The 26,429-nt window shown below is 42.3% G+C and overlaps 1 protein-coding gene across 2 annotated transcripts in view; it reads left to right on the top strand.

The window, feature by feature from the left end:
- Positions 1 to 26,429, top strand: part of LOC140201763 (inactive carboxypeptidase-like protein X2) — a 124,446-nt gene that overhangs the window by 95,951 nt on the left and 2,066 nt on the right. For both annotated transcript variants that reach the window (XM_072266392.1, XM_072266391.1), the window contains 8 exons: positions 4,733 to 4,877; positions 7,484 to 7,563; positions 9,206 to 9,329; positions 11,276 to 11,472; positions 12,025 to 12,198; positions 16,967 to 17,336; positions 19,028 to 19,167; positions 25,722 to 25,821. In XM_072266392.1, coding sequence (XP_072122493.1) covers positions 4,733 to 4,877; positions 7,484 to 7,563; positions 9,206 to 9,329; positions 11,276 to 11,472; positions 12,025 to 12,198; positions 16,967 to 17,336; positions 19,028 to 19,167; positions 25,722 to 25,821 — 1,330 coding nt within the window. The remainder of the gene's footprint in view (positions 1 to 4,732; positions 4,878 to 7,483; positions 7,564 to 9,205; positions 9,330 to 11,275; positions 11,473 to 12,024; positions 12,199 to 16,966; positions 17,337 to 19,027; positions 19,168 to 25,721; positions 25,822 to 26,429) is intronic.

Raw genomic sequence — 26,429 nt, 5'->3', positions numbered from 1 at the left:
ACAATGTTCCTCCAGAATGATATCACAAGAAAAACAGGACAAACCAAGACTAAAACTGACAAAATCACATAATTATAACATATAGTTACAGCAGTGCAAAGCAATACCATAATTTGATAAAGAGCAGACCATGGGCACGGTGAAAAAAAGTCTCAAAGTCCCGATCGACTCATCATCTCACGCAGGCAGCAGAAGGGAGAAACTCTCCCTGCCATGAACCTCCAAGCGCCGACGACTTGCCGATGCATTGGAAGCACCCGACTGCAGCAGACTCTGAGTCCATCTGAAAACTTCGAGCCTCCGACCAGTCCCTCCGATACAGTCTCTCCAAGCACCATCCTCTGCCGAATGCTTCGACTCTTCCCTGGCCGCCAAGCAACAAGCAAAGCCGAGGATTTGGGGCCTTCTCCGGAGATTCTGGATCACACAGTAGCAGCAGCAGTGAAGCAGGCATTTCAGAAGTTTCACCAGATGATCCTCCGTGCTCTCACGTCTATCTCCATCAAATCAGGATTGTGCATGGCACCCTACTTGACAAATAACAGATATCATTCACCGGAGTGGCTGCTGCGAGTTGCGTCGGACCGCCATCTTCTCCTCCCGCCTCTCATGAATATTTATTGCGTTTAGGGCAATAATAAAGGTTCTCCATCTTTGCCTGTCTTTCCAGAAACTAATTTTGGTCTTGGTGGTGTTCAGGGCTTCCTTCATTATGCCAGTAGCTTCCCCTCATTTTCCATGCAAGTCCCGTGTGGAGACTCAGGAATACCATCACACACAGATGTAGAAAGATTCTTCATTGCTGTTTCCAAATCAGCTTTGTTTGACCAGTCAGGGTTGCTAGCCCTGAGCTGAACCCCTGAACCTGGAGGACCGCTGGACCACTCTGAGTCTGGCCTCTACCCTTTGACCTGTTTGGCTTGGGTCACCCTCCTAAGAGCCACAGCACAAGGCCCTGACTCCAGCCAGCACAGCTCTCCGGGTCACTGAGGCACGCAAACCTCCAAACCCAACATGTGGGCCTCTTGGAGGATATAAGTGGGTGGATGCTTAGAATTTCCTTGTTCAGGAACTGTGTGTGTTAAGCATAACATATGGACATCACGCACACTAAATCAGAGCTGAGCACAGTGCATGGGTCTCACACACCAAGATACACTACCGGTCATACATCAGACAAATTGACAGATGTTTGTGTATCTGGAAGTGGAAGGATATTATGGGCTGTTTTATCAGAACAATTGACACATACAAAGTTCAAAGAGTTTAAAGTAAATTTATTATCCAAGTGCTTACATGTCACCATATACAACCCTTAGGTTCACTTTCACGTGGGTGTACTCAATAAATCCACATAAAGTAATAACCATAATAGAATCAGTGAAAGACTGCACCAACTAGGGTGTTCAACCTTTTTGTAAATGACTACAAACTGTGCAAATACAAAGAGAAAGAAAAAATAATACATAAATAAGCAATAAATATCGAGAAATGAGATGGAGTCCCTAAAAGTGAGTCCATAGGTTGTGGGAAATTTCAATGATGGGGCATGAAGTTATCCCCTTTTGTTCAAGACCCTGATGGTCCAGAGATAATAACATTCATGATATACGTGCTTGCTTCATGGTTGTTTCTTGCGTTCAGATAATTATCCTATCCATGCTATGTAACCTCCCTTCAGACTGTTCTTACAATGAGTTTAAAAGGTGAATATGTTTACCTCTGCCTCATGTGGACCAAGACCATAACGGGTCAATCCCTACACCTGACTTAACTAATCTAACCATGACCATAACCAATCAATCCCTACACCTGACTTAACTAATGTAACCAAGACCATAACCGATCAATCCCTACACCTGGCTTAACTAATCTCACCAAGACCATAACCGATCAATCCCTACACCTGGCTTAACTAATCTCACCAAGACCATAACCGGTCAATCCCTACACCTGACCTAACTAATCTCACCAAGACCATAACCGGTCAATCCCTACACCTGACCTAACTAATCTCACCAAGACCATAACCGGTCAATCCCTACACCTGGCTTAACTAATCTCACCAAGACCATAACCGGTCAATCCCTACACCTGGCTTAACTAATCTCACCAAGACCATAACCAGTCAATCCCTACACCTGACCTAACTAATCTCACCAAGACCATAACCGGTCAATCCCTACACCTGGCTTAACTAATCTCACCAAGACCATAACCGGTCAATCCCTACACCTGGCTTAACTAATCTCACCAAGACCATAACCGGTCAATCCCTACACCTGACCTAACTAATCTCACCAAGACCATAACCAGTCAATCCCTACACCTGACCTAACTAATCTCACCAAGGAAAACAAAAGATGAACAAAACATGATCAGCCCCACAAATGAAAAGCAGGCTTTTTTGTTAGTCACGTACAGAAGAGATTCTGTAGATGCTGGACATCCGGAGCAACACACACATGAAATGCTGGAGGAACTCAGCAAGTCAGGCAGCGTTTATGGAAATGGATAAACAGTCAACGTTTTGGGCCGAGACTCTTCATCGGTACTGGAAAGGAAGGGGGAAATACAGCAGAATGCCCCTCCACCACCACCATCCTCCTCCATCTGGCAGAGCTGGTCCTCACGCTCAACAAGTTCTCCTTTGGCTCCTCCCACTTTCTCCAAACTCAGGGTGACCTTGGACACCTGCATCGGCCCCAGCTATGCCTGCCTTTTCGTTGGCCATGAGGTACAGTCCATGCCTTCCCTGGTAATGCTCCCCAGTTCTTCTTTTGCTACATTGAGAAACAAATTGGCACTGCTGAGCTCATCAATTTCATTCACTTTGCATCCAACTTCCACGCTGCCCTTGAATTCACTTGGTCCATTTCTGACACTTCTCTTCCCTTTCTTGACTTCTCTGTCTCCATCTCTGAAGACAAACTTTCTACCAATATCTTTTATAAACCTACTAATTCTCATGGCTATCTTGACTATACCTCTTTCCCACCCTGTCCCCTATAAAAATGCTATTCCCTTTTCTCAGTTCCTTCATCTCTGCTGCATCTGTTCCCAGGAAGAGGCTTTCCTTTCCAGGAAATCAGAGATGTCCTCTTTCTTCAAAGAATGGGGTTTCCCTTTCTCCACCATTGATGCTGCCCTCGTGCACATCTCCTCCATTTCCTGAACATCCACGCTCATCCCTTCTTCTCACTGCCTTAACTGTCCTCTTGTCCTTACCTACCGCCCCATCAGCCTCCATGTTTATTTACTTATCTCGTGATACAGTGCAGTGTAGGCCTTTCTGGCCCTTTGAGTCATGTCACCCCAGCAAACCTCGAACAATCCCATTAACCCTAACTTAACATGGGACAACTCACAATGACCAGTTAACCTACCCGGTACGTCTTTGGACTGTGGGAGGAAACCAGAGGATCTGGAGAAAACCCTGGCATTTCACTGGGTGGATGTATGGAGTCTCCTTACAGAGTGCGCGGGAACTAAACTCTGAACTCTGGAATGTCCCAAGCTGTAACAGCATCTTGCTAACCGCTACACTACCATGGTGTCCAACACATCATTCTCCATAACATCCACCATCTTCTACAGGACCTGACCACCAAACGCAGCTTTACCTACTCCACTACTCTCAACTTTCCACAGGGATTGCTTCCTGTGTGACTCCCTTGTCCATTCGTCCTTCCCCACTGATCTCCCTCCTGGCACTTATCCCTGCTATACCTGCCCATTCAAGGCCCCAAACAGTTCTTCCAGATGAATCAACACTGTAACTGCAAATCTGAAAATTTCCAAGTTCTTCTGATGCGGCCTCCTCTACATTGGTGAGACCTGATGTAGATTGGGGGACCACTTCATTGAGCACAGCCACTCCATCTGCAAAAGGTGGAAATTCCCAGTGGCCAAGCATCCCCGTTCTTGTTCAGACATGTTGGTCCATGGCCTCCTCCTTTGCCATGATGAGGCCCCCCTCAGGTTGGAGGAGCAATACCTCAGATTCAGTTAGGTAGCCTCCAAACTGATGGTATGAACATTGATATCTCCAACTTCTGGTAATTTTTCCCCCTCTATCTTCTGTCTTCTTCAATTCCTCACTCTGGCCTCTTACCTCTTCTCCTCACCTGCCCATCATCTCCCCCACTGGCCTTCTCCTTCCCTTTCTCCCATAGTCCACTCTCCTATCCTATAAGATTCCTCCTTCTCCAGCACTTTGCCTTTTCCTCCTATCACCTCCCAGCATCTTACTTCATTTCTCCCCCCCCCCCACCACGTTACACACCTAGCTACACCTCTCACCTTCTAGCTTGTCTTCCTTTCTCTACATCTTATTCTGGCATCTTTCCAATTCATTTCCAGTCCTGATAAAGAGTCTCAACCCAAAACATTGACTGTTTATTCATTTCCATAAATGCTGCCTCACCTGCCAAGTTCCAGCAGCACTTTGTGTGTTTGTTGTTCTTCACTGGTCTTCTTGAGAAAATATCGTATCTTAGATATTATAGAGTGTCTGAATGGGATGTGACATCCCGAAATGTTTCTCTGAGGCCACGTGCACTTGTGTCCAAGGTCTACTGACCTTCAGTTGATCATTATTAAAAACAAGCCTAGAAATTTGACATACATGAGCAATTCAGTCTTTTTAATACAAAAGAAACAATCTGTATGGATAATAATAGCAGTTCCAAGACAGGGAAGGTGATTAATAGATATTCTCCAATTTCCACAGCTTTTTTCCGGAAACGTGGACACAGATACGCCAGTTCTGAGTGAATTCCCGGAAACTGTTGTTGCCCGTTACATCCGAGTCAATCCGCAGAGCTGGAATGGGAGCCTGTGCATGAGAATGGAGGTGCTTGCCTGTCCGCTGTCAGGTGAGGATTTCCCCTCTTGCGAGAAAAGAAAATCTGTCCATCTGCCACATAACCTGAGCAGTGTAATAACTACAGGAAAGCGACTGCGTATTTCTGGCCACTGAAATATATTCTAATACAATCTAAGAATTTAGAAAATCATTCTGCTTGTATACATTTCTCTCAATCTCATTGGTTTTGTTTGAAAGACAGAAATGCTATTACCTGTCTGACTACCCATTTACAGGCAAGCATGCCAGGGTCTGATAAAACTGCAATGATTTTCTTCCAACTCCATCTATCTTTGTGTAATAATAATCAATTTGTTTATTCAGTATTTCAGGAACAGTTTCTTCCCCTCTGCCATCAGAATTCTGAACGGACAATGAACCCATTAGCACTACCTCACTATTTCCCTTTTTGTGATACTTATTTAATTAAATTTTCTTTTTGTTACACATACTGACTGTAATTGAAAGTTTTTTTATTATGATGTATTGCAAAGTACTGCTGCCACGAAACAACAAACTTTATGACATATGCTACTAATATGCTCACTTTGACCATCAAAACATGGAGGACCCATCATGAACTCCCACAGTCCCCGATGACCCTTTGATTTCAGTCTCTGGGGCGGACGTGAGAACATCCTTCAGGAGGGTGAACAAAGAAAGTATCCAGCCCAGGTGAGATACCTGGCCAAGTACTGAAGTCCTGTACTGATCAATAGGCTGAAGTGTTCACCAATATCTTTAACTTCTCACTTTGGCGGTCTGAGACACCCACCAGTTATACCAGTGCCTAAGAAGAATGTGGTAACCTGCCTCTGTGACTATTGCTAACATCCACAGTGATGAAGCATTTTGAGAGGTTGGTGATGAAACATCTGCCTGAGAAGCGACTTTGATCCGCTCCAATTTGCCTACCAGAGCAACAGATCCACAGGAGATGGCATTTCATTGGCTCTTCACTCAACCCTGGAACATCTGGACAGCAAAGATGCATAAATCAGAATGCTCCTTATTGACTACAGCTCAGCATTCAATACCATCATCCCCTCAAAACTAATCAATAAGCTTCAAACCTTGACCTCAATACCTCCTTGGGCAGTTGGATCCTCAAATTCCTCACTGGCAGACCTCCATCAGTTTGGATTGGCAACAACATCTCCTCCACAATTCCATCAGCACAGATGCACCACAGGTCTGTGTGCTTAGCCCTCTGCTCTACTCACTTTACACTTCTGACTGTGTAATGGCTCGAATGCCGTCTTCAAGTTTGTTGACACTACCATTGCCGTTGGCCAAATCAAAGGTGGTGATGAATCAACATACAGGAGAGAGATTGAAAATCTGGCTGAGTGGTGTCACAACAACCACCTCATACTCAATGTCAGCAAGACCAAGGAGCTGATTATTGACGTCAGGAGGAGGTTCATGAGCCAGTCCTCATCGTGGGATCAGAGCTGGAGAGGGTCAGCAACTTTAAATTCCTCGGGCCCAGCACGCCAGTGCAATTACAACGAAAGCATGGCAGTGCCTCTACTTGCCGAGGAGTTTGCACAGATTTGGCATGACATCTACAACTTTGACTAACTGTGCAGTGGAGAGTATATTGACCGGCTGCATCACAGCCTGGTATGGAAACACCAAAGCTCTTGAACTGAAAATCCTACAAAAAGTAGTGAATATGGCTCAGCCCATCACAGGTAAAGCCCTCTCCACCGCTGAGCACATCTACACCGCTTTGTTGCAGGAAAGCAGCATCCATCATCAGGACCCCCACCACCCAGGTCATGCTCTTTTCTAGCTGCTAGAAGGTACAGGAGCCTCAGGACTCACATCACCAGGTTCAGGAACAGTTACTACCCCTCATCCATCTGGCTCCTGAACCAGAGCGGATGACTTCACTCACTTGCCCCATTGTTGAAATGTTCCCACAAACAATGGACTTACTTTCAAGGACTCTTTAACTCATGTTCTCAATGTCAATCTATCTATCTATCTATTTATTTTCTTTATTTTTGCATGGTTTTTTTGTCTTCTGCACTCTGCTTGTCAACCCTTTTGGGAGCAGTCTTTCATTGATTCTAATATGGTGATTGGATTGATTGAGTATGCCCGCAAGAAAATGAATCTCAGAGTTTTATATGGTGACATATATCTACTTTGATAATAAATTTTTTAAAACTTTGAACTGCTTCTGATTATTATGCAACAATAACAACACTAACCAACAAAATAATCTTTCACCTCTTGGCCTCACAGAACTATTCCCAGTTTTGTAAACACCACAAGGTTGTACTTGATATTTCTAAATCATAAAATGCTCATTATGACATAGAATACCATTCACTCACTTGGTTCATGTCAGCTTCCAGCAGACCGATTCCACCAGCCTATGCACCTCCTAGTTCTCTCTAATCCTTTTGCCACTTCGTTACATAAAAGGTCATTTACAGCAGCCACCAGCGGGTGTTTGGGACATGGGAGGAAACCAGAAAGCCTGGGGATATCCATGTGGTCACAGGAAGATGTCAGTTTCACACCTGGACTGATGGAGCTGTGAAACAACAGTACTAACTTGTACCACCCACTAACTTTAAACCTGTCCACTCCAACTCACAGACCCCAAACATTATGCGTCAAACGAGGTGACAGGAGACGGATTTGACTTCAAGCATCACAATTACAAGGACATGCGTCAGGTAAGGCTAAACTTATGCTGGATAATATATTGTATGTTGGTTGTGTGCTGTCATACTCCTGGCCAGAGGGAGCAGGGGACATTTGCAATGTGATCACTGGCCAACAATAAGATTTTCCGAGCATTACTAATAACAACATTATATGTTTATATAGACTGTCACCTGTTCCTCAGTGCTTATAATCGCCTCTTGCATTCCTCCTCTCGTTTCAGCTACTCCTTAACTTTGTTGCTGTCAGCCAACATGAATGTTACTCCCTCGACCAATCATGTCATTTTTTCCCCGAGTAATCTTGTTTTGGAGAATAATCGGGCTCTGTTGTAGAAAACAATTGTTCATTCCATAGCCCAAACCAAAAAAAAGACAGCTGAATATTCATTCTGGAAATTAAGTTGATATATTTAAGTTGGCGGGGGGGGAGGGCGGGGGACCATGGTACTATAGTAGTTAGCATGATGGTATTATAGCTGGTGGCCCTCAGAGTTTGTTCAATTCTGGCGTCTTCTGTGAGAAAGTTTCTATAGTCTTCCTGTGAGCGCATGGGCTTTCTCCAGCTGCTCCGCTTTCCTCCCACCATCCAAAGATGTATTGGTTAGTAGGATAATTGGTCACTGTAAATTATCCTGTGATTAGGCTAGGATTAAGTTAGTGGGTTGTTGGGCAGTGTGGTTTGGTGGGCCTGAAGGGCCTGTTTCACACAGTATCGCAAAAGATATTAGTTAATTAAATGAATGGATTGAAGTCGTCCATAATGCTAAAATGGGCAAGTCCACCTAACAAGGCACTTTGTGCACTGGCATTAATAGCTTCTACAGAAGGAGTTGATAAAGTAACACTTTTTTCACTGTTTCTATAGCATTAGGGTGCCTCCGTTGAGGCATCGGAGTTCATAGTTCAGTCCTCTATAAGAAGTTTGTATGTTCTCCCCGTAGAATTCATGGGTTGTCTCCGGGTTCCTCCCACTGTCTGGGTAGGTTAATTGGCCTTTGTAGATTGTCCCGTGATTAGGTTAGGGTAAATTGGGATTGTGGAGCGGTGCAGAGGGACCTATTATACGCTGTACCTCCAAATAAATATATCAATTTTATTTAATGAGGAAGGATATACTGGGATTTGGAGGCAGTTCACCAGGCTGATTCCAGAGATGAGGGGGTTAGACTATGAGGAGAGATTGAGTTGCTTGGGACTGCACTCGGTGGAATTCAGAAGAATGAGAGATCTTATAGAAACATATAAAATTATGATGAGATAGAGACAGGAAAGTTGTTTCCACTGGTTGGTGAGACTGGAACTAGGGGACATAGCCTCAAGATTCGGGGGTAACAGATTTAGGATGGAGATGAGAAGGAACTGCTTTTCCCAGAGAATGGTGAATCTGTGGAATTCCCTGCCGAATGAAGCAGTGAATATAGATTTTTGCATAGTAGGGGAATTAAGGGTTATGGGGAAAAGGCGGGTAGTTGGAGATGAGCCTCCACGATCTTACTGAATGGCAGAGCAAGCTCGACAGGCCAGATGGCCTAATCCTACTCCAATTTCTTATGTTCTTAAATTCACACTATCCTGTACTATTATGTGCATGTAATAATTTTATTTTAATAAGATAAATATTTAATATGTCTTATTTTAAATTACCTGCTAGCTGATGAAGGTTGTGAATGAGCAGTGCCCAAACATCACCCGGATTTATAACATTGGAAAAAGTTCCCAAGGATTGAAGCTGTATGCCATGGAGTTGTCTGATAACCCAGGAGAGCACGAACCTGGTAATAGTCTCTCAGATCAAAAGTAAAGTGATAATTATTGATCATTCATGTTGTAGTAATGTTCTATAGACATCAATGTTAATTATTACTGGTATCTATATCAACACTTGGTTACTAGTGGCCAGTCATCTTTAACCTCCAGTTATATCATTTCATTTTCTTCTGAGAAAATGAAACCTGGGGATGGTACGTGAGGACCATCAGACATGTCATAACTATGGTCGTCAGGATCCGACAATGACTTGGGTTGATTCACATGTAACCCTCAGGTTTGGCGGCGGTGTTAGTCTAGGGAAAACGGTCTCTGGCCCTGCCAAACGTGTGAAATCTGAGGTGCTAAACCTCCTGTTTGTGTGAATGCTGCACGAAGTGTTACCCTGTTACAAATCAGTACCACGAAATAACAGGTAGTACACCAGTTGCAAGTTTTAGCGTTATAATTCTTAATTTGACTAAAGGGTTAGTGAAGTAAAACAAAAAGAAAAGGGCCCATTTTAATGAAACATTCTAATGTGCACATTGGAGCTCATGTTTCCCTTCCGCTGGTCCTCCATCGATTTCCCCCGGGCTTCGTTGTTTCCCGATCCCACACTAAGTCCACTCCTCTCTAGTGTCAATGATTTCTGCTTTCTGACATCTTCTCTCTAAATCTTCCACCGAACAAAAGACCCAGAACACCTCAGTCGAAAGCACACATTCCAAAGCCTCCCCATTATCTCTAGCCATAACCCAAACATTGCTGCTACAGAAAAACCATTAGCAGTGCTTCTACAGAAAGACCATTACATTAGCAGTGAAACCCTTCCCAGGGGTTTACACACATAACAGCAGCTATTTGAGATTTATTAAAAAGAGATTCTGCAGATGCTCGAAATCCAGATCAACACACACACATAATGCTGGAAGAAATCAGCAGGTCAGGCAGCATCTATGGAAATGAACAAACAGTCAACGCTTTGGGCGAAAACCCTTCTTCAGGACTGGAAAGGGAGGGAGAAGCTCTCAGAATAAAAAGTTGGGGGAGTGGAAGAAGGATAGCTGGAAGCTGGTGGGTGGGAAAGGTAAAAGGCTGGAGAGGAAGGAATCCAACAGCAGAGGAGAGTGGACCATGGGAGAAAGGGGAGGAGGAGGGGAACCAGGGGGAAGTGATTGGCAATTGAGAAGAGATAACAGGCCAGAGTGGGGAATAGAAGAAGAGGAGAGGAGAAGGGAATTTTTTTTTTACTGGAAGGAGAAATCGATGTTCATAACATCAGGTTGGAAGTTACCCAGACAGAATATAAGGTGTTGCTCCTCGACCCTGAGGGTGGCCTCAGCATGGCACAAGAGGAGGTCATGGACCGACATGTTGGAATGGGGATGGGAATGAGAATTAAGATCTTTGGCCACTGGGAAGTTCCGCTTTAGGCAGATGGAGCGGAGGTGCTCGACGAAGCGGTACCCCCCAATTTACGATAGGTCTCACCAATGTAGAGGAGGCTACATCAGGAGAACTGGACACAAGAGACAACCCCAGCAGATTCACAGGTGAGGTGTTGCCTCACCTGATAGAACTGAATTGAGGTGAGAGAGGAGGTAAATGGACAGGTGTAACACTTTGGCCACTTGCAGGGATAAGTGCTGGGAGGGAGATTATTGGGGAGGGAGAAGAATGGACAAGGGAATCACAGAGGGAGAGATCCCTGCAGAAAGTGGGGGGGGGGGGTAATTATGTATTTGGTGGTAGAATAAGACTGGAAGTAGGATTTGAGATTTACTGTTGCTCTTGGAATTATTGCTCAGGATATATTATCAATATGCTCTTCCCTGACACAGTTTTATTGATTAAGTGTGACTTGTGAGTAAGGTAATAATTCTTTTAGTCATGGTCACCACTGGGTCTCTGAAATGAGTCACCCAAGTGTCCCAGTACCTGCATCTAACTGTGAGCATTTGTTGTTTTCCAGGGGAGCCCGAATTCCATTACACTGCTGGAATGCATGGGAACGAGGTCTTAGGTCGGGAGTTACTGCTGCTTCTAATGCAATTCCTGTGTAAGGAATACAACTACGGAAACCCCCGGATCACACGATTAATCGATAGCACAAGGATACACCTTGTACCCTCTCTCAATCCAGATGGTTACGAACTGGCTTATGAAATAGTGAGCACCCAATTGGAAATATAGTCCAAGAGTCTTTAGTTTGGCCAAGAGGCCCGAGTGTAGAGCAGGGAACTATACTATTCATTAAGTAAGCATGCACTGTTCAACATTAGATTTATTTCCATGGCAGTAAATATTAATCTTATTGTGCGTGATATCAATGTAAATCAGTAAGTCATAAGATCTTGTTGTCAGCACTGTACGTGGTAGCTTTGATACATTATTTGCCTAGCAGTGAGAGAAGGTGAAATGAGATATCTTTTCTCTTTGGATCCAGTAATATTATCACAAGTTTAGTTCTGACATGGAGCTGACTGGAATCGTTGCGGAATTTCCCATCTACAAACTTAGGCTTCAGAAGCAGATAGCATGTCATTTCCATTTCTTTTTAAGTGAGGTAATAAAGCTAATGTCAAGGTGTTGTGCAATTGAATGAGACGGGACCATCAGTATCCGAAACAGTGAGTACACAGATCTGAATCCTGGTGCAAAACCGTTTGTCATAGGCTTAAGGAGGAAAAGATGAAGAGTGTTGTTTTAAATCCACCACAGGGATCAGAACTGAGCAGCTGGGCACTGGGATATTGGACAGAAGAAGGATTTGACATCAGTGACAACTTTCCAGAACTGACTTCAACGTGGCATGCAAGGAACCAAAGAGGTCATCAACAAGTAGCCAATCACCACCTTCCTATACAGGAGGAATACCAATCAGAAGAAGGAGCGGTGAGTGAGCAGCTATTGCATGCACAAAATTTGTTATAAATGTCAGAATCCTTAATTCAACTAACGACTTGTAGAGAGATTTTTAAAAAACCTGCAAAGTATCTGAAATTAGAACCCAAAATGCTGAGAGTACACATACTGTCTAATGTGGATGGCCTTCTATCAGGACCAGAAAAACATTTTCCAGCGTTGTTCTATTAAGATAATAATGTCCACCTCAAACAAGTAGAGGACAACAAAAGAATGAGATGCTGTGGGGGTAAGGTAGGTGGGGAGAGTCCAATTATAATTGTTTCTTAACCACACTAATTGAAGGAAAGAGGATGTGAAATGAAGAGTCACGGGTTTCATACCTGATCTGTGCCCATGAGAATTGATAAAAAAAATAATGGTGTCTAGACCGCAGCTATCCCAGGGGCAGCTTTAGTTTTTGGAAGAGGTGGGCTGAGAGTGGAGCCAGAATGGGGAATGGAAAAGAGAGAAGGGGGAGGGAGAGAAATGACTGGAATTGTTACAATTGTGTAGTCAGTGAGGCCACACTTGACCGTGCATGGTCTTGGTTGTGTTATACAACAAAGGAAGTAGGAACACTGGAGAGACTGCAAAGGAGATTCTATGGAAAATTGTTTTTGTTTATTGAGAGACAATGCAGAATCAGTTCTTTGAGCCCCGCTGCCCCCGATTTCACCCTAGCCTAATCATGGGACAATTTACAATGACCAATTAACCAGTACATCTTTGAACTATGGGAGAAAATCAGAGAGCACGTACAAACTCCTTGCAGATGATGCTGGAATTGAACTCTGAACTCCAAAGCCCTGAGCTGTAATAGCTTTGTGATAACCGCTATTCCAACCCTTGACCCCAGCTCCTCCATGTGTTGCGGATGAACGGGTAGATGCCAAATTGTTTTTGCTCGTGAAATTCCAAGCTAGAACTCTGCTCCATAGATGAAAGTGAGATGTATTTATACGGAAGCAGATAAATTCTTGACGACTGGGGGACTGTGGCCTATGAGGATCTAGAGAAGCTGGAGCTGGAAGTAGATTACCCATACTATTGACAGGCAGCTTAGACAAGGAGGCACTTTCTAATGTTTAAGTGTTAAACAGTGGAAATTGATGTCCATTGGACACACGTCGTCATTTTCTCTTATCACACAGAAGGATGCTATGAAGTCCACTGAGTCTATTCCAGTTCTCATAGCAATCCCAATACCCCACTTATTTCCCATAATCCATTTTCCCTCACATCCATTAACTCTCCAATTCTCCTGCCACTCACCTGCGCTGGGAGGATTTAATGTAGCCAGTTAACCTACCATTCACACAGCTGAAAGCAAAGCTCATGGGGAATTTCATACAGCTGCAGGAACACTGTGCAAAATCCACACAGACAGAACTGGAGATCAATGTGGAACCAAGATGCCCGGAGCTGAGAAACACTGGTATAACTTGCTGCAGACCCCAAAAATCGAGGTGATAGCTTCACTTTATCAGGCCGCTGTCAATAATGGTATGATATTCTGGCCTGCTTATTCACAACTGATTCAGTTTTATCAAATCATTAAATTCAATGTTGAAGTTTTCTGCTATTTCCTGTCTGAGTGGGAATTGTTTGTTACCTTCAGTTTTTGATTCCTGTTTCATTTCTATTGGGTTTGGAGAGATCAGATTCAGCCTATGAAAGCAGCAGCAGCCTGACTGTGTTTAGGAGTGTTTCAGTTTTTAGCTATATATATATATATAACTTTGATAATAAGTTTACTTTGAACTCTGGGATAGTAAACAAGAGCCAGGAACAGCTTGAGGAGTAGTGAACTGCTTTGGACAAGAGTAGAGACAGATAGCCCAGTCAGTGTAATCAGTATGAAAGTGAAGGGATAGAGTCATGGAAAGGTGCAGCACAGAAATAGGCCCTTCCACCCATCTAGTCCATACCAAACCATTTAAACTGCCTAGTCCCATCGACCTGCACCCAGCCTATATAGCCTTCCATATCCCTCCCATTCTTGTACCTATCCAAACATTTCTTAAATGTTCAAATCAAAATTACATCCACCATTTACTCGGGCAGCTTGTTCCACATTCGTACGATTCTCTGAGGGAAGACGTTTCTCCTCATGTTCCCCTTAAACATTTCACCTTCCACTCTTAACCCATGACCTCTAGGTGTAGTCTCACCCAACCTCAGTGGAAAATGCCTGCTTGCATTTACCCTATCTAAAATCCACATAATTTTGTACAACTCTATCAAATCTAGAGAACAAAGTTCTAACCTATTCAATCTTTCCTTATAACTCAGGTTCTCCAATCCTGACATCATCCTTGTAAATTTTCTCTCTACTCTTTCAATCTTATTTACATCTTTCTCGTAGGCAGATGACCAAACTGCACAAAATATTCTAAATTAGGCCTCACCCAGTCTTATACAACTTCAACATAACATTTGTTAAAAGTTTTCTTTACAACCCTATCAACCCGTGACACCACTTTGAATGAATTATAGACCTGTATTCCCAGATCCCATTGTTTTATTGCATGTCTCAGTGCCCAACCACTTACTGGATAAGACCTACCCTGGCTGGTCCTCCCAAAGTGCAACACCTCACCCATGTCTGCATTAAATTCCAACTGCCATTTTTCAGCCTATTTTGCCAATGGTCCAGGTCCTTCTACAAGCTTTTATAGCCTTCGTCTCTGTCCACTGCACTCCCAATCTTGGTGTCATCTGCAAATTCGCTGATCCAGTTAACCACATTATCATCCAGATCGTTGACGTAGATGACAAACAACAACAGACTCAGCACCGATCCCTGCGGCACACCACTAGTCACAGACCTCCAGTCAAAGAGGCAACCATCTACTACCACTCTCTGGCTTCTCCCACAAAGCCAATATCTAGTCCAATTTACTAAATCATCTTGAATGCCAACCCATTAAACTCTTCTTAACCAACCCTCCCCTCCCCCCATGTGGGACCATCTCAGATGCCTTACTGAAATCCATGCAGACAACATCCCCTGCTTTGCCTTCAACTTTCCTGGTAACTTCTTCAAAAACTCCTTTTAAGATTGGTTAGACATGACCTACCATGCACAAAGCTGTGCTGGCTGTCTCTAATCAGTCCCTGTCTATCCAACTAGTTATATGTCTGCTCCCTTAGAATACCTTCCAATAACTTTCCCACAACTGAAATCAGGCTCACTGGCCTTTAATTTCCTGGTTTACTTTTAGAGCCTTTCTTAAACAGTGGAACGACATTAGCTATCCTCTGGTCCCTCACCTATTGCTAATGTTATTTAAATATCTCTACAACGGCCCCAACAATTTCTGCACTTGCCTCCCTCAGAGTCCAATGGAACACCTTGTCAAGCCCTGGAGATTTTGTCCACCCTGATTTGCCTCAGGGCAGCAAACACCTCCTCCTCTGTAACCTGTATAGGATCCATGACCTCACTGCTGTTTTGACTCACTTCTATGACTGTGTCAGTCTCCCGATTCAAAAAAATTCCATTTAAGATCTCCCCATCTCCTTTGGTTTCTCACATGGATTACCATTCTGATCTCCCAAATGACCAATTTTGTCTCTTGCAATCCTCCTGCTCTTAACATATCAGTAGAAGCCTTTAAACTCCTCCTTCACCTTGTCTGCTAGATCAAACTCGTGCCTTTCGGCCCTCCTGATTTCTCTCTTAAGTGTTCTCTTGCATTTCTTATACTCAAGTATCTCATTTCATCCCATCTGCCTATACCTGCTATACACCACCTTTTTTTTTCCTTAACCAGGGTCTCAATATCTCTCAAAAGACCAAGGTTTTATAAACCTGTCATCCTTGCCCTTTATTCTGACAGGCATATGCAAGCTTTGTACTTTCAAAATTTCACTTTAAGGCCTCCAACTTATCAAGTACACTGTTGCCAGAAAACAGCCTGAACCAATCCACACTTGCAGGATCCCTTCTAATACCATCAAAATTGCCCTTTTTCCAATTTAGAATCTCAACCCACAGACCAGACCTATACTTTTTGCATATTTACTTGAAACTAATGGCATTATGCTCACTAGATAGAAAGTGTTTCCCTACACCAACATCTGTCATCTGCCCTGACTTATTTCCTAATAGGAGATCACACTCCCTCATTGGGATTTCTATGTACTGATTAAAGAAACTTTCCTGAACACAGCTGACAAATTTTATCCCATCTAGTCCTTTCACAGTAGCTAAGCCACACGTGAAGCCCAGGAACTGGATTTGGTTGTCAGAGGTCATTTGAGGTGGACGCAATTGGGAGCACTTAGTAGGTAGTGGGAGCTTGTCCCCATTACCACCCCCAGCTATAACAACCTTAAGGACCCAGATGAAGCTGATCAGCTGCAGTAGGCAGCTCTTCTAGAAGGAAAACTCTGATCTCAAACCCCCGCTGCCTTGTGACTATACCTACTCATGGAGAAGGCTTCGGGAGTAAATCCCAAGGGAAAAATCCAGAGCTGAAGTCCCTAAGGTAGTCCTACATTGAGTTTAATGTTGACTCGCAACTCCTGTGATGCTGTGTACCAAACTGTATCAGTCTCTACTGTTCCTTTGGGTTCATCAGATGAGTGGAGAGGGGGAGCTTGCTACATAGGCAACAAATTGCTCTCCGTACTGTATTGCCCAGGCTTGCGTATCCAGACAGCTAGGATGCAATATCCATGGTTAACTTTGACCGGAGTACTTTTCATTTCCATAGTATAAGATAAGCTTTTTTTTTTGCATTTTACTCAGGTTGCTGTGGAAACACGTGCTATTATAGCATGGTTAGAAAAAAACCCTTTCGTACTTGGAGCCAACATCCTCGGAGGCGAGCAGGTGGTGACATTTCCATTCAACATGGCAATACCTGAAGAGGAAAGAGAAGAGATGTTGCGAAGAGAAGAGATGTTGCGAAGATCACAGATGTTAGACTATTATGAGGAAAGTGAAAATCTCAAATACATGGATACACCTGATGACCTAGTATTCCATTGGCTGGCTACCTCTTATGCTTCTGCAAGTCTTGGGATGGTTGAAACATATCAAGGCAAATGCCACACCGATGACTTTACTAAAGGTTTTGGAATCATCAATGGTGGGGCATGGCGTCCATCTGTTGGCAGTAAGTATAATTATACCCTACAGGAAAATCGGGGTACCAGAAAAAAGTTTCAGTTCTGGAAATTAAACACTCTTGCAACAAGTCACTCCAAGGACAGCTAAGACTTTTCCTTAGTAAATGAAGGGAGAAATTTTGTATCTAGTCCAACATAGGTTAAATAATCACTATGAATAAAGACAGGGGAGATTCACTTTTTAGATTTCAATAGGAACATTTAATGTCGGAGAAATGCTTACAATATACATCCTGAAATTCTTTTTCTTCGCAAACATCCACAAAAACAGGAGTGCCCCAAAGAATGAATGACAGTTAAATGTTAGAACCCCAAAGCCTCCTCAGCCCATGCACAAGGTGACTCCTGCCCCCCCACCAGCAAAAACGTATCAGTGCCCTCCACCGAGCACTCAAGGGAGCAGCAAGCATTAATAAAGACACAGACTTGCAGTACCCCAAAAACTACTCATTCACCCAGTAATTTGACATACCAGAGGCTCTCTCTTCCTGTTTCACAGCGGAAAATTTTTCATTTTTAAACTGATAGAGCAAAACACTCATTTACCAAGCTTTTAAAGTATAATTTATTGTTAAAGGCCAAATGCTGCAGCAGCTCACAACTTTCAATGCATTGTGCTGGGTATTTTAACATGCTTGGAGTTAGCAACTTTGGTCAAAAATGCAGAGCATTATAGAATGACAAACACATTAAGAGGAAATATAAGACATATGTGGAAAGGGACATTTCAGGGTGTCTAGTGATCAGGAAACTTCATCAATGCTAGAGTATCCCACATTGATTAGATTGATACAGAAAGATAAATACTTCGAAATTTTCTAGTTAAACTAATATAGAAAATTAAATTTACCCATGTAATCCCAAAATCCTTTTATTAAACCCAATTTCTAAATTATGTTCTAAAAACTGTAGATGTAGGTTGTATAATGATAGTTATTTCTGTCTTTTCATATTGCACCTAACACGTCCATCTTCAGTGTCCAGCTGCTTGTTGATGAATCACCCTATAATTTTACACTTGGAAAGAATCAGAACTGTTTTTGTCCTACCCTTTAACAGATATTAATGACAACCTACAGTCAGTATTTCAGAGCTGCATGTAATCGATATGCAGAAGTCAAGAGGTTGCAACTACCTTCCACAAAGCTCTGACGTAAGAGTTGTTTCAATGCTAGCTTTGAACAATGGAAAGACTTGACAACTGGCTTTCCAAGAACACTAGCCTTATACCTCGAAAACCTGTGTTTCATTTCCTTGAGAAGGAGGGATAATGGTGTGTTCACCCTCTGGTGGTTACAAGAAATAAATCTGGTAGTCTCAAACCTGAGTGGACATAGCCCCACTGTATAAAACTGAATAAAACTCAGTAAAATCTGGAAATTCCAGAGGCCATCTGTCTCTGGGAGAACATTTTGCAAAATTTGTGATAGGCTATTTAGATCATCAATAGTTCTACAGCAAAGTTAATAGTTTAAATGTTAAAATGTATTAATATGCAATTGATAAATTCCGATTCAGCAAAAGCTTTGTTTTGGGTGCTGTTACAATGCTCCTAACAGAACTTTGCGCCATGTGGTGCTATAAATGCCTAAAAATGATTAAGCTCTGCTGTGTGTAATGTCTTTGAACGCATTCTGATGGTGAGAGCTCCAGTCCTGAAAAGTCGTCTTTTCCACAGCTATGAATGATTTCTGCTATCTGCACACCAACTGCTTCCAACTCTCCATTTATGTTGGCTGTGATAAATTCCCTCATGAGTCTGAGCTGTCAAAGGAATGGGAGAACAACCAGGAGGCACTGCTCCACTTTATGGAACAGGTAATGGAAAACTACTAACGTTAAATGCAACATTGAACCATTTCCTGTAAGATAGTTTTCACAAGTCCAAGACATGCTGACTGGCCGAATCAAATTATCATTCAATTTCTTAGCTGAATTCCACTTGTACACCGTGTCTCTTTGTCCTTAATATTGCATTACAGCATTCATTTGCATGATTTGAGCCTTGTTAATCTTCTTATATTGAACCTCCTCTCACATTTCAGGATTATGTTCCATCTGCCCGTGTTCTCTCATCATATCACCTCATCAACATTATTCCATGGCTTAAAACTACTCTCCTTAAAAGTGATTGGGTAGGAAAGCAAATGGTATGCTTGTCCTGACGAAGGGTCTCGGCCCGAAACGTCGACTGTACCTCTTCCTAGAGATGCTGCCTGGCCTGCTGCGTTCACCAGCAAATTTGATGTGTGTTGCTTGCCTTCATTGGAGTCATAGAAAAGTACAGCAGAGAAACAGGCCCTTTGGCCCATCTAGTCTGTGCCAAACCATTTAAATTGCCCGGTCCGATTGACCTGCACCCAGACCACAGCTCTCCATCTCTGCCATCCAAACTCTTAAACATTGAAATCAAGCTCGCATACACCACTTGTATTGGGAGCTCATTCCAAACTCTCATGACCCTCTAAGTGAAGATGTTTACCCTCACATTCCTCCTTAAACTTTTCACCCTTAACCCATAACCGATAGTTGTAGTCCAATATCTCAGTGGAAAAAGCCTGCTTGCATTTACCCTATCTATACCCCTCATAATTTTGTATATCTCTATCAAATCTCCCCTCAATCTTCTACATTCCAAGGAATAAAGTCCTAACCTACTCAATCCTCCCTTATAACTCATGGTCCTCCAGTCCAGCAACAATCCTTTAAATTTTCTCTGTACTCTTTCAACCTTATTTACATCTTTCCTGTACATAGGTGACCAAAACTTCAAATTAGGCCTCACCAATGTCTGATACAAATTCAACATAACATCCCATCTCCTGTACTCTATACTTGATTTATGAAGACCAATGTGCCAAAGGTTTTTTTCACACTGTCTACCTGTAACTCAATTTTCAAAGAATTATGGACCTGCATTACCAAAGCCTTTGCTCCATTGCACTCCTCAGTGCCCTGCACTCACTGTGTAAGACCTATGCTGGTTGGTCCTACTGAAGTGCAACACCTCACACTTGTCTGCATTAAATTCCATCTGCCATTTTTCAGCTGGTCCAGATCCCTCTAAAAGCCATGATAGCCTTCTTCACTGTCCACTACACCATCAGCCTTGGTGTCATCCACAGATTTGCTGATCCAGTTAACCGCATCATCATCCAGATTGTTGCTATAGATGACAAACAACAGTGGACCCAGCACCAGTCCCTGCAGCACTCCTCCAGTTACAGGCCTCCAGTCACAGGCTACCACTCTCTGGCTTCTCCCACAAAGTCAATGTTTAATCCAATTTACTACCTCATCTTGAATGCCAAGTAACTGAACCTTCTTCCTCCCATGCCGGATCGTGTCAAATGCCTTACTAAATTCCATGTGGACAACATCCACTGCCTTGCCTTCATCAACTTTCTCTGTAAGATTGGTTAGACATGACCACCACGCACAAAGCTATGCTGACTACTCCTACTCAATCCCCGTCTATCCAAGTACTCATATATCCAGTCCTTTAGAATACCTTCCAATATTTATTCTGACAGGCAACATACAAGCTTTGTACTCTTTTGAAGGCCTCCTGCTTACAAAGTACACCTTTGCCAGAAAACATAGTGTCCCAATCCACACTTGTCAAATCCTTTCTAATACCATCAAAATTGGGTTTCTTCCAATTTAAATTGCAACATATTTACTTTGCATTGAGTGATCATAACACCATTAGTTTCAAAGTGTTCCTCTACACAATCTTCTGACACCTGCTCAGTGTCATTCCCTAACAGGAGACCAAGTATCACACCCTCTCTCGTTGGGACTTCTATTGATTAAGGAAACTTCCCTGAACACATTTGACAAACCATTCCATCTAGTCCTTTTACAGTATGGGGAGTCCCAGTCAACATGTGGAAAGTTAAAATGACTTACTATAACAACCTATTTCTTGCAGCAGTCTGTGGTCTCTCTACAAATTTGTTCCCCTAAATCCCGCGGACTATTAAGTGGTCTGCAATATAGTCCCATTAATATGGTCATGATTTTCTTATTCCTCAGTTCGACTCATAAAGCTTCACTAGATGAGCCTCCAGTCCAAACACTGCCAAGACATTTTCCCTGGCTAGTAATCTCTCCCACACTATTGCATCTAAAACAACGGAACTCTGAAATATTAAGCTGCCAGTCCTGCCCCTCCTGCAGCTAAGTCTCACTAATAGCTACAATATCATAATTTCATGTGTTGATCCATGCCCTGTGCTCATCTGTCTTTCCTACAATACTTCTTGCATTAGTTGGGGCATTGAGTATAAAAGTTCAGAATTTGTGTGAAGTTGTATAAAAAAAAAACCTTGGCTGGATGGGTCTGGTCATCACACCATAGGAAAGATGTGGAGACCTTGGAGTGAATGCAGAAGAGGTTCACCAGGGTGCTGAGCAAAAAAAACCCATAGAACTCAGTATTATCAGGCAAAATCTGTGGAGGTTAAAACATAATTGATATTTCAGATCCTGATATAGGGTCTTGACCTAAATTCCTTTCCTCCAGATTCCAGCATCTGGAGTTTTGTATCTCTGCCAGGCTTTTGCCTGGATTGGAATGTATTAGCTATAAGGAGAGGTTGGACAACTTATTTTTGCTGAAGCTTTGGAAGCTGAGAAATGACCTAACAGAAGTATATAAAAATTATGAAAGGCATAGATAGGGTAGATAAGTACCCCCCCCCGAGCAAAAAGGTCAAACATTAGAGGGCAAAGGCTCAGATGAAAAGGGAAAGTTTAAAGGAGATGTGTGAGACAAGTTGGTGCAGTTGAAGACAGGAGGTGTCTGTCAAAGAAAACTGCAGAATATAGTCAAGTTACATGTATGGGCAGAGAAATGGCAGGTGAGACTTACTCTGAGCAAGTGTGAGGTATTCTTTAGGAAGTTAAAGTTAAGGGGAAAGAATAGTTAATTGCAGAACCCTTAGCAATATTGATGTAGAGTGTTCTGGGGTCTAAGTCAAAAGCTCACTGAAAGTGACCATGGAAGTAGACAGGGTGGTAAAGATGGTTTGTTTGCCTTCATTCCTTGGAACACTGAGTGCAAGAATAAGGAAGTCATATTGCAGTTATAATTAAAAACCTTTTGACTCCACTTATGAGTATTGCATGCAGTTCTGGTCATCCTATTATAGGATGTGGTGATTAAGGTGAGGGTGTAGGTTTACCAGGATGTTGCCTGGGCTAGAGGAGAAGTCAGATAAAACTAGAGCAGTAAACAGAAATCTGATAGAAGTTAGAACATAGAACACTACAGCAAAGGAACAGTCCTTTCAGCCCACAATGTTGTGCCAAACCAGTTAGAAGCCCAAAACTAATCCCTCCTACCAACACCATGTCCATATCCCTCATCTTCATCACATTCACGTGACTATCTAAACATCTCATAAAAGCCTCTAAATTATTTGCCTCTACCACCATAGCTGGCAGTGCATTCTAGGCATCCACGACTGAGTGAAAAAACTTACTCCTCACATCCCCTTTGAATCTCCACCCTCTCACCTTCAATGCATGCCCTCTGGTATTAGACATTTCTACTCTGGGAAAAAGATACTCCCTCTCAACTCTATATCTATGCCTCTCAAAGTCTTATAAACCTCTACCAGATCTTCCCACAGCCTCGACCACTCTAGAGAAAACTATCCAAGTTTGACCAGCCTCTCATGAAGCACATACCCTCTAAACGAGACAGCACCCTGCAAACCTCTTCTGCACCCCCTCCAAAGTCTAAACATTTTTCCTATAGTGGGGTGACTAAAAGTGTATACAATACTCTAGATATGGACTAACCAGAGTTTTATAGAGTTGCAACATAACGTATTGACTTTATAACTTAATGCAATGACTAATAAAAAGCATTCCCTAAGTCTCCTTAATCACCCCATTGACCTGTGCAGAAACTTTCAAGGAGCTATGAACTTGGAACCCAAGATCTCTCTGCTCAGCAACACTGTTAAGAGTCTTGCTGAGCCTTGCCCCTAACAGTCCCTTTGCATTTGCCCTATCAAGGCGCAACACCTCACAATAGATCATCCAATACTTCCTCCTCCTTGACCTCTAAATGCCCAAACATATTGTGGCACTCAGCACTGATATCCTGGTCCTCATGTAATGTTTGATCCTAACTTCTAAAGCTTTACATACTTTCCATTTTTGACTAAATTCATCACCTCTCTGGAAATCCAAGGTTCTCTATCTTTCCATCCCTGCCCTTCCTTCTAACAGGAACACACCTTTCTTGTACTCTGTGCAATTGATCTTTAAACACCCTACACATGTCTAATGTGGACTTCTCAGAAAAAAAATGGTGTTCCCAATTATCTTTCCTTAGTTCCTGCCTAATGTCCCTCATAATTTGCCCTACTCCAATTTAAGACTCTTCCACAAGGACCATACCTCTCCTCATCTGTATCCATCCTGAAAGTTAAGGAGTTATGGTCACTGTTTCCCCAACTACCCCTGGACACACTTAACAAATTCTGCCCCATCTGAACTTCTCTTCCCCTTTTCGGCCGGTGATTGGTGGCAATATGCACCATGACCTCTGGCTATTCACCCCCCCCCCCTTGAGAATCTTCTGCAGCTTCTCCAAGACATCCTAGACCCTAGAACCCAGGAGGGAACACACCATCCTGGTGTCCTTTTTGTAGCCACAGAATTTCCTGTCTGTCCCCCTAACTATCAAGTCCCCTATCACTACTGCACTGTCTAACTTTACCCTTCTCTGACTTTACCCTGCCCCCACCCCACAGCAGATATACTTGTTGCTGTGGTGAACATAATAACATTATGAGAGATAAAGAATCAGAATCATCTTCCCATGGTATAATGTCAGTACATTAGAGGTATTTAAGATGAGAGACGGAAATTTAAAGATCCAAGTTCTTTGAACTCCATCAAGACTACATCAAATAGACTTTGGTTCCTCTTCAAAAAAGATCTTTCAAATCAGTTATTGTTCCCCAAGAAAGGCATGCCAGTAGTCTTAGATTGATTCCTGCCCTTCCAAATCTAGATGAAGCCTTTTCCTCAGAACTTGTTAAAAAATGAAATCCCTATTTATGATATTAAACTCACAAGCCTGTAATTACCTCTTACCTGTGCTGTCTTGCTGAAAAATAGATTAAGATTTGCTAGCCACCTTTTTGAAAGTAACTTGGTAGCATAATACAGTGCCTCTCTGATTTATGGCACCATGCTTAGCAGAAGAACAGGGACTCCATTTACGTGAATGCAAATTCACAGCTTAAAGATTAAATGGGAAAAATGTTCAATTACTTTCGAAATTTTCAGGACAAATAGGTACAAGAACAGTTTCCTTTCGTATGCCATCAGTCTTATGAACACTTGAATTTTAGCCTATTATAAACCGAGTCCACCTGTACATACACAGGTATACCTCACTGTATATAGTTCACGATTATTTGCACTATTGTTTTGTTTACTTTTTGATTCTGTACAGCGAGAGCTCAGGGAAACCAGCATCAAATTCCCTGTATGTGTCCACATACTTGGTGATAATAAAGGATTCTGATATTAAATTACAAAATATTTTTAGTTAAAAACTTTTAATAATGTCTCATAACTTGAGAAGTCTAAAGTCTTTTTATCAAAAACTGGCAAGATGTTCAGGAAGTCTCTGGTATGTTGCCAAGACCTTTCTTTATCTGCTGGATCCCTTCTGGGTTCTGTAGATAAACATCTTTGACACGTCCCATCTGGACTGGCTATACACAAACATGGGATCAAACTGAGCCTGCATTGGCCAAAAAAAATTGAGTGTGTGTGTGTGTATAAATGTTGCGAATGGCAATGATGGAGCACTGCAGAAGGGGTGTAGAGACACCAGGAAAGGTCATTAGATTGGTTTATTGATCATTACAGAATGTCTCTCTGGTGCTTCCCTCTCCCTGCCTGCTTCCCACTCTCAGCCCACAATAGAGACCCATATCAGAATCAGGTTAGCATCACTCACATCAGGGTTTTTCGCTGCAGCAGTACAGTGCAATACATAAAATTACTAGCCTTAGGCACAAGACTTTTGCACAATACAGTACTGTATGCATTCTTGTGTATATACTTCACAGAGAGCCAAAAGCTAAAATGCAAGAAGAAAAACACATTAAAACCATTGTTCCATTTTAGCCATGTAAAAGAATTACAGTAAAAGCTAACCTGAAGATTCAAAGAGCCAGAATCAATTTCTAATGCAGAGGGTGGGGTAGATTTAGAAGCAGTACATCCATTCTAAAGCCATGACACTTCTGTGGGAAAAAAATTTTCAAATGCAGGAATGTTATTGCAAAGTACATTGGGTACTAAAACCTTGCTTTTACAATATTCTGTTTCAGATACATCGTGGGATAAAAGGCCTGGTACAGGATTTGGATGGAAATGGGATTGCTAATGCCACAATATCAGTAGAAGGAGTAGGTCATGATGTGATGACAGGTAGAATACCATTTAAAATATTTCCAGTGGATACAACTCATGATCTACAGTAAGACTGATAATAAATTAAGGGACAGGATAAAACATGTTACCAATGCCTCCTGAAAACAGCAAAATTAAGCAGAATGCAAAAGTACCTAGGCAAGATCTCAGAAAACTGCATTGTAAATTTCAGTTTCTTGAAATACAAAGAAAGAATGGAGTACAATTCATTTGGTGCTTAAAAATAATCAATACTAAGGAAATAAAAGGGGAGGGAAGAAACCAAGAACATTCTTAACATTGGAGCTAGTCAAGTTAGCAATGAGATCAGGAAGGACTATTCAACAAAGGGTAGCAGAAATCTGAAACTAACCAACCCTAAACAACATGGATGTCAATTTTGGCAAATCAGAAAAAAATATTAAAGTATGAGAAATAAGATTTGTTTCTCCAGAACAGATTTGAGTTTGAATAGCACCTTAATGTTTCTACAAGAAACGAGAGTGAAAGACAGATCCCATGTTAGTCCTAGCAGTATTCAAGTCTTGAACTACAAAGTTGTACAATTTAATCTCTTGATTTCATTTTTACCAAAAGAAATAGTAATTCTGTGAAACAAATTCCAT

This window comes from Mobula birostris, chromosome 8 (assembly GCF_030028105.1).
Source record: "Mobula birostris isolate sMobBir1 chromosome 8, sMobBir1.hap1, whole genome shotgun sequence".
Classification (NCBI taxonomy): Eukaryota; Metazoa; Chordata; class Chondrichthyes; order Myliobatiformes; family Myliobatidae; genus Mobula; species Mobula birostris.
Note: the sequence above shows the minus strand (reverse complement) of the source record. Positions and strands in the feature narration are given on the sequence as shown.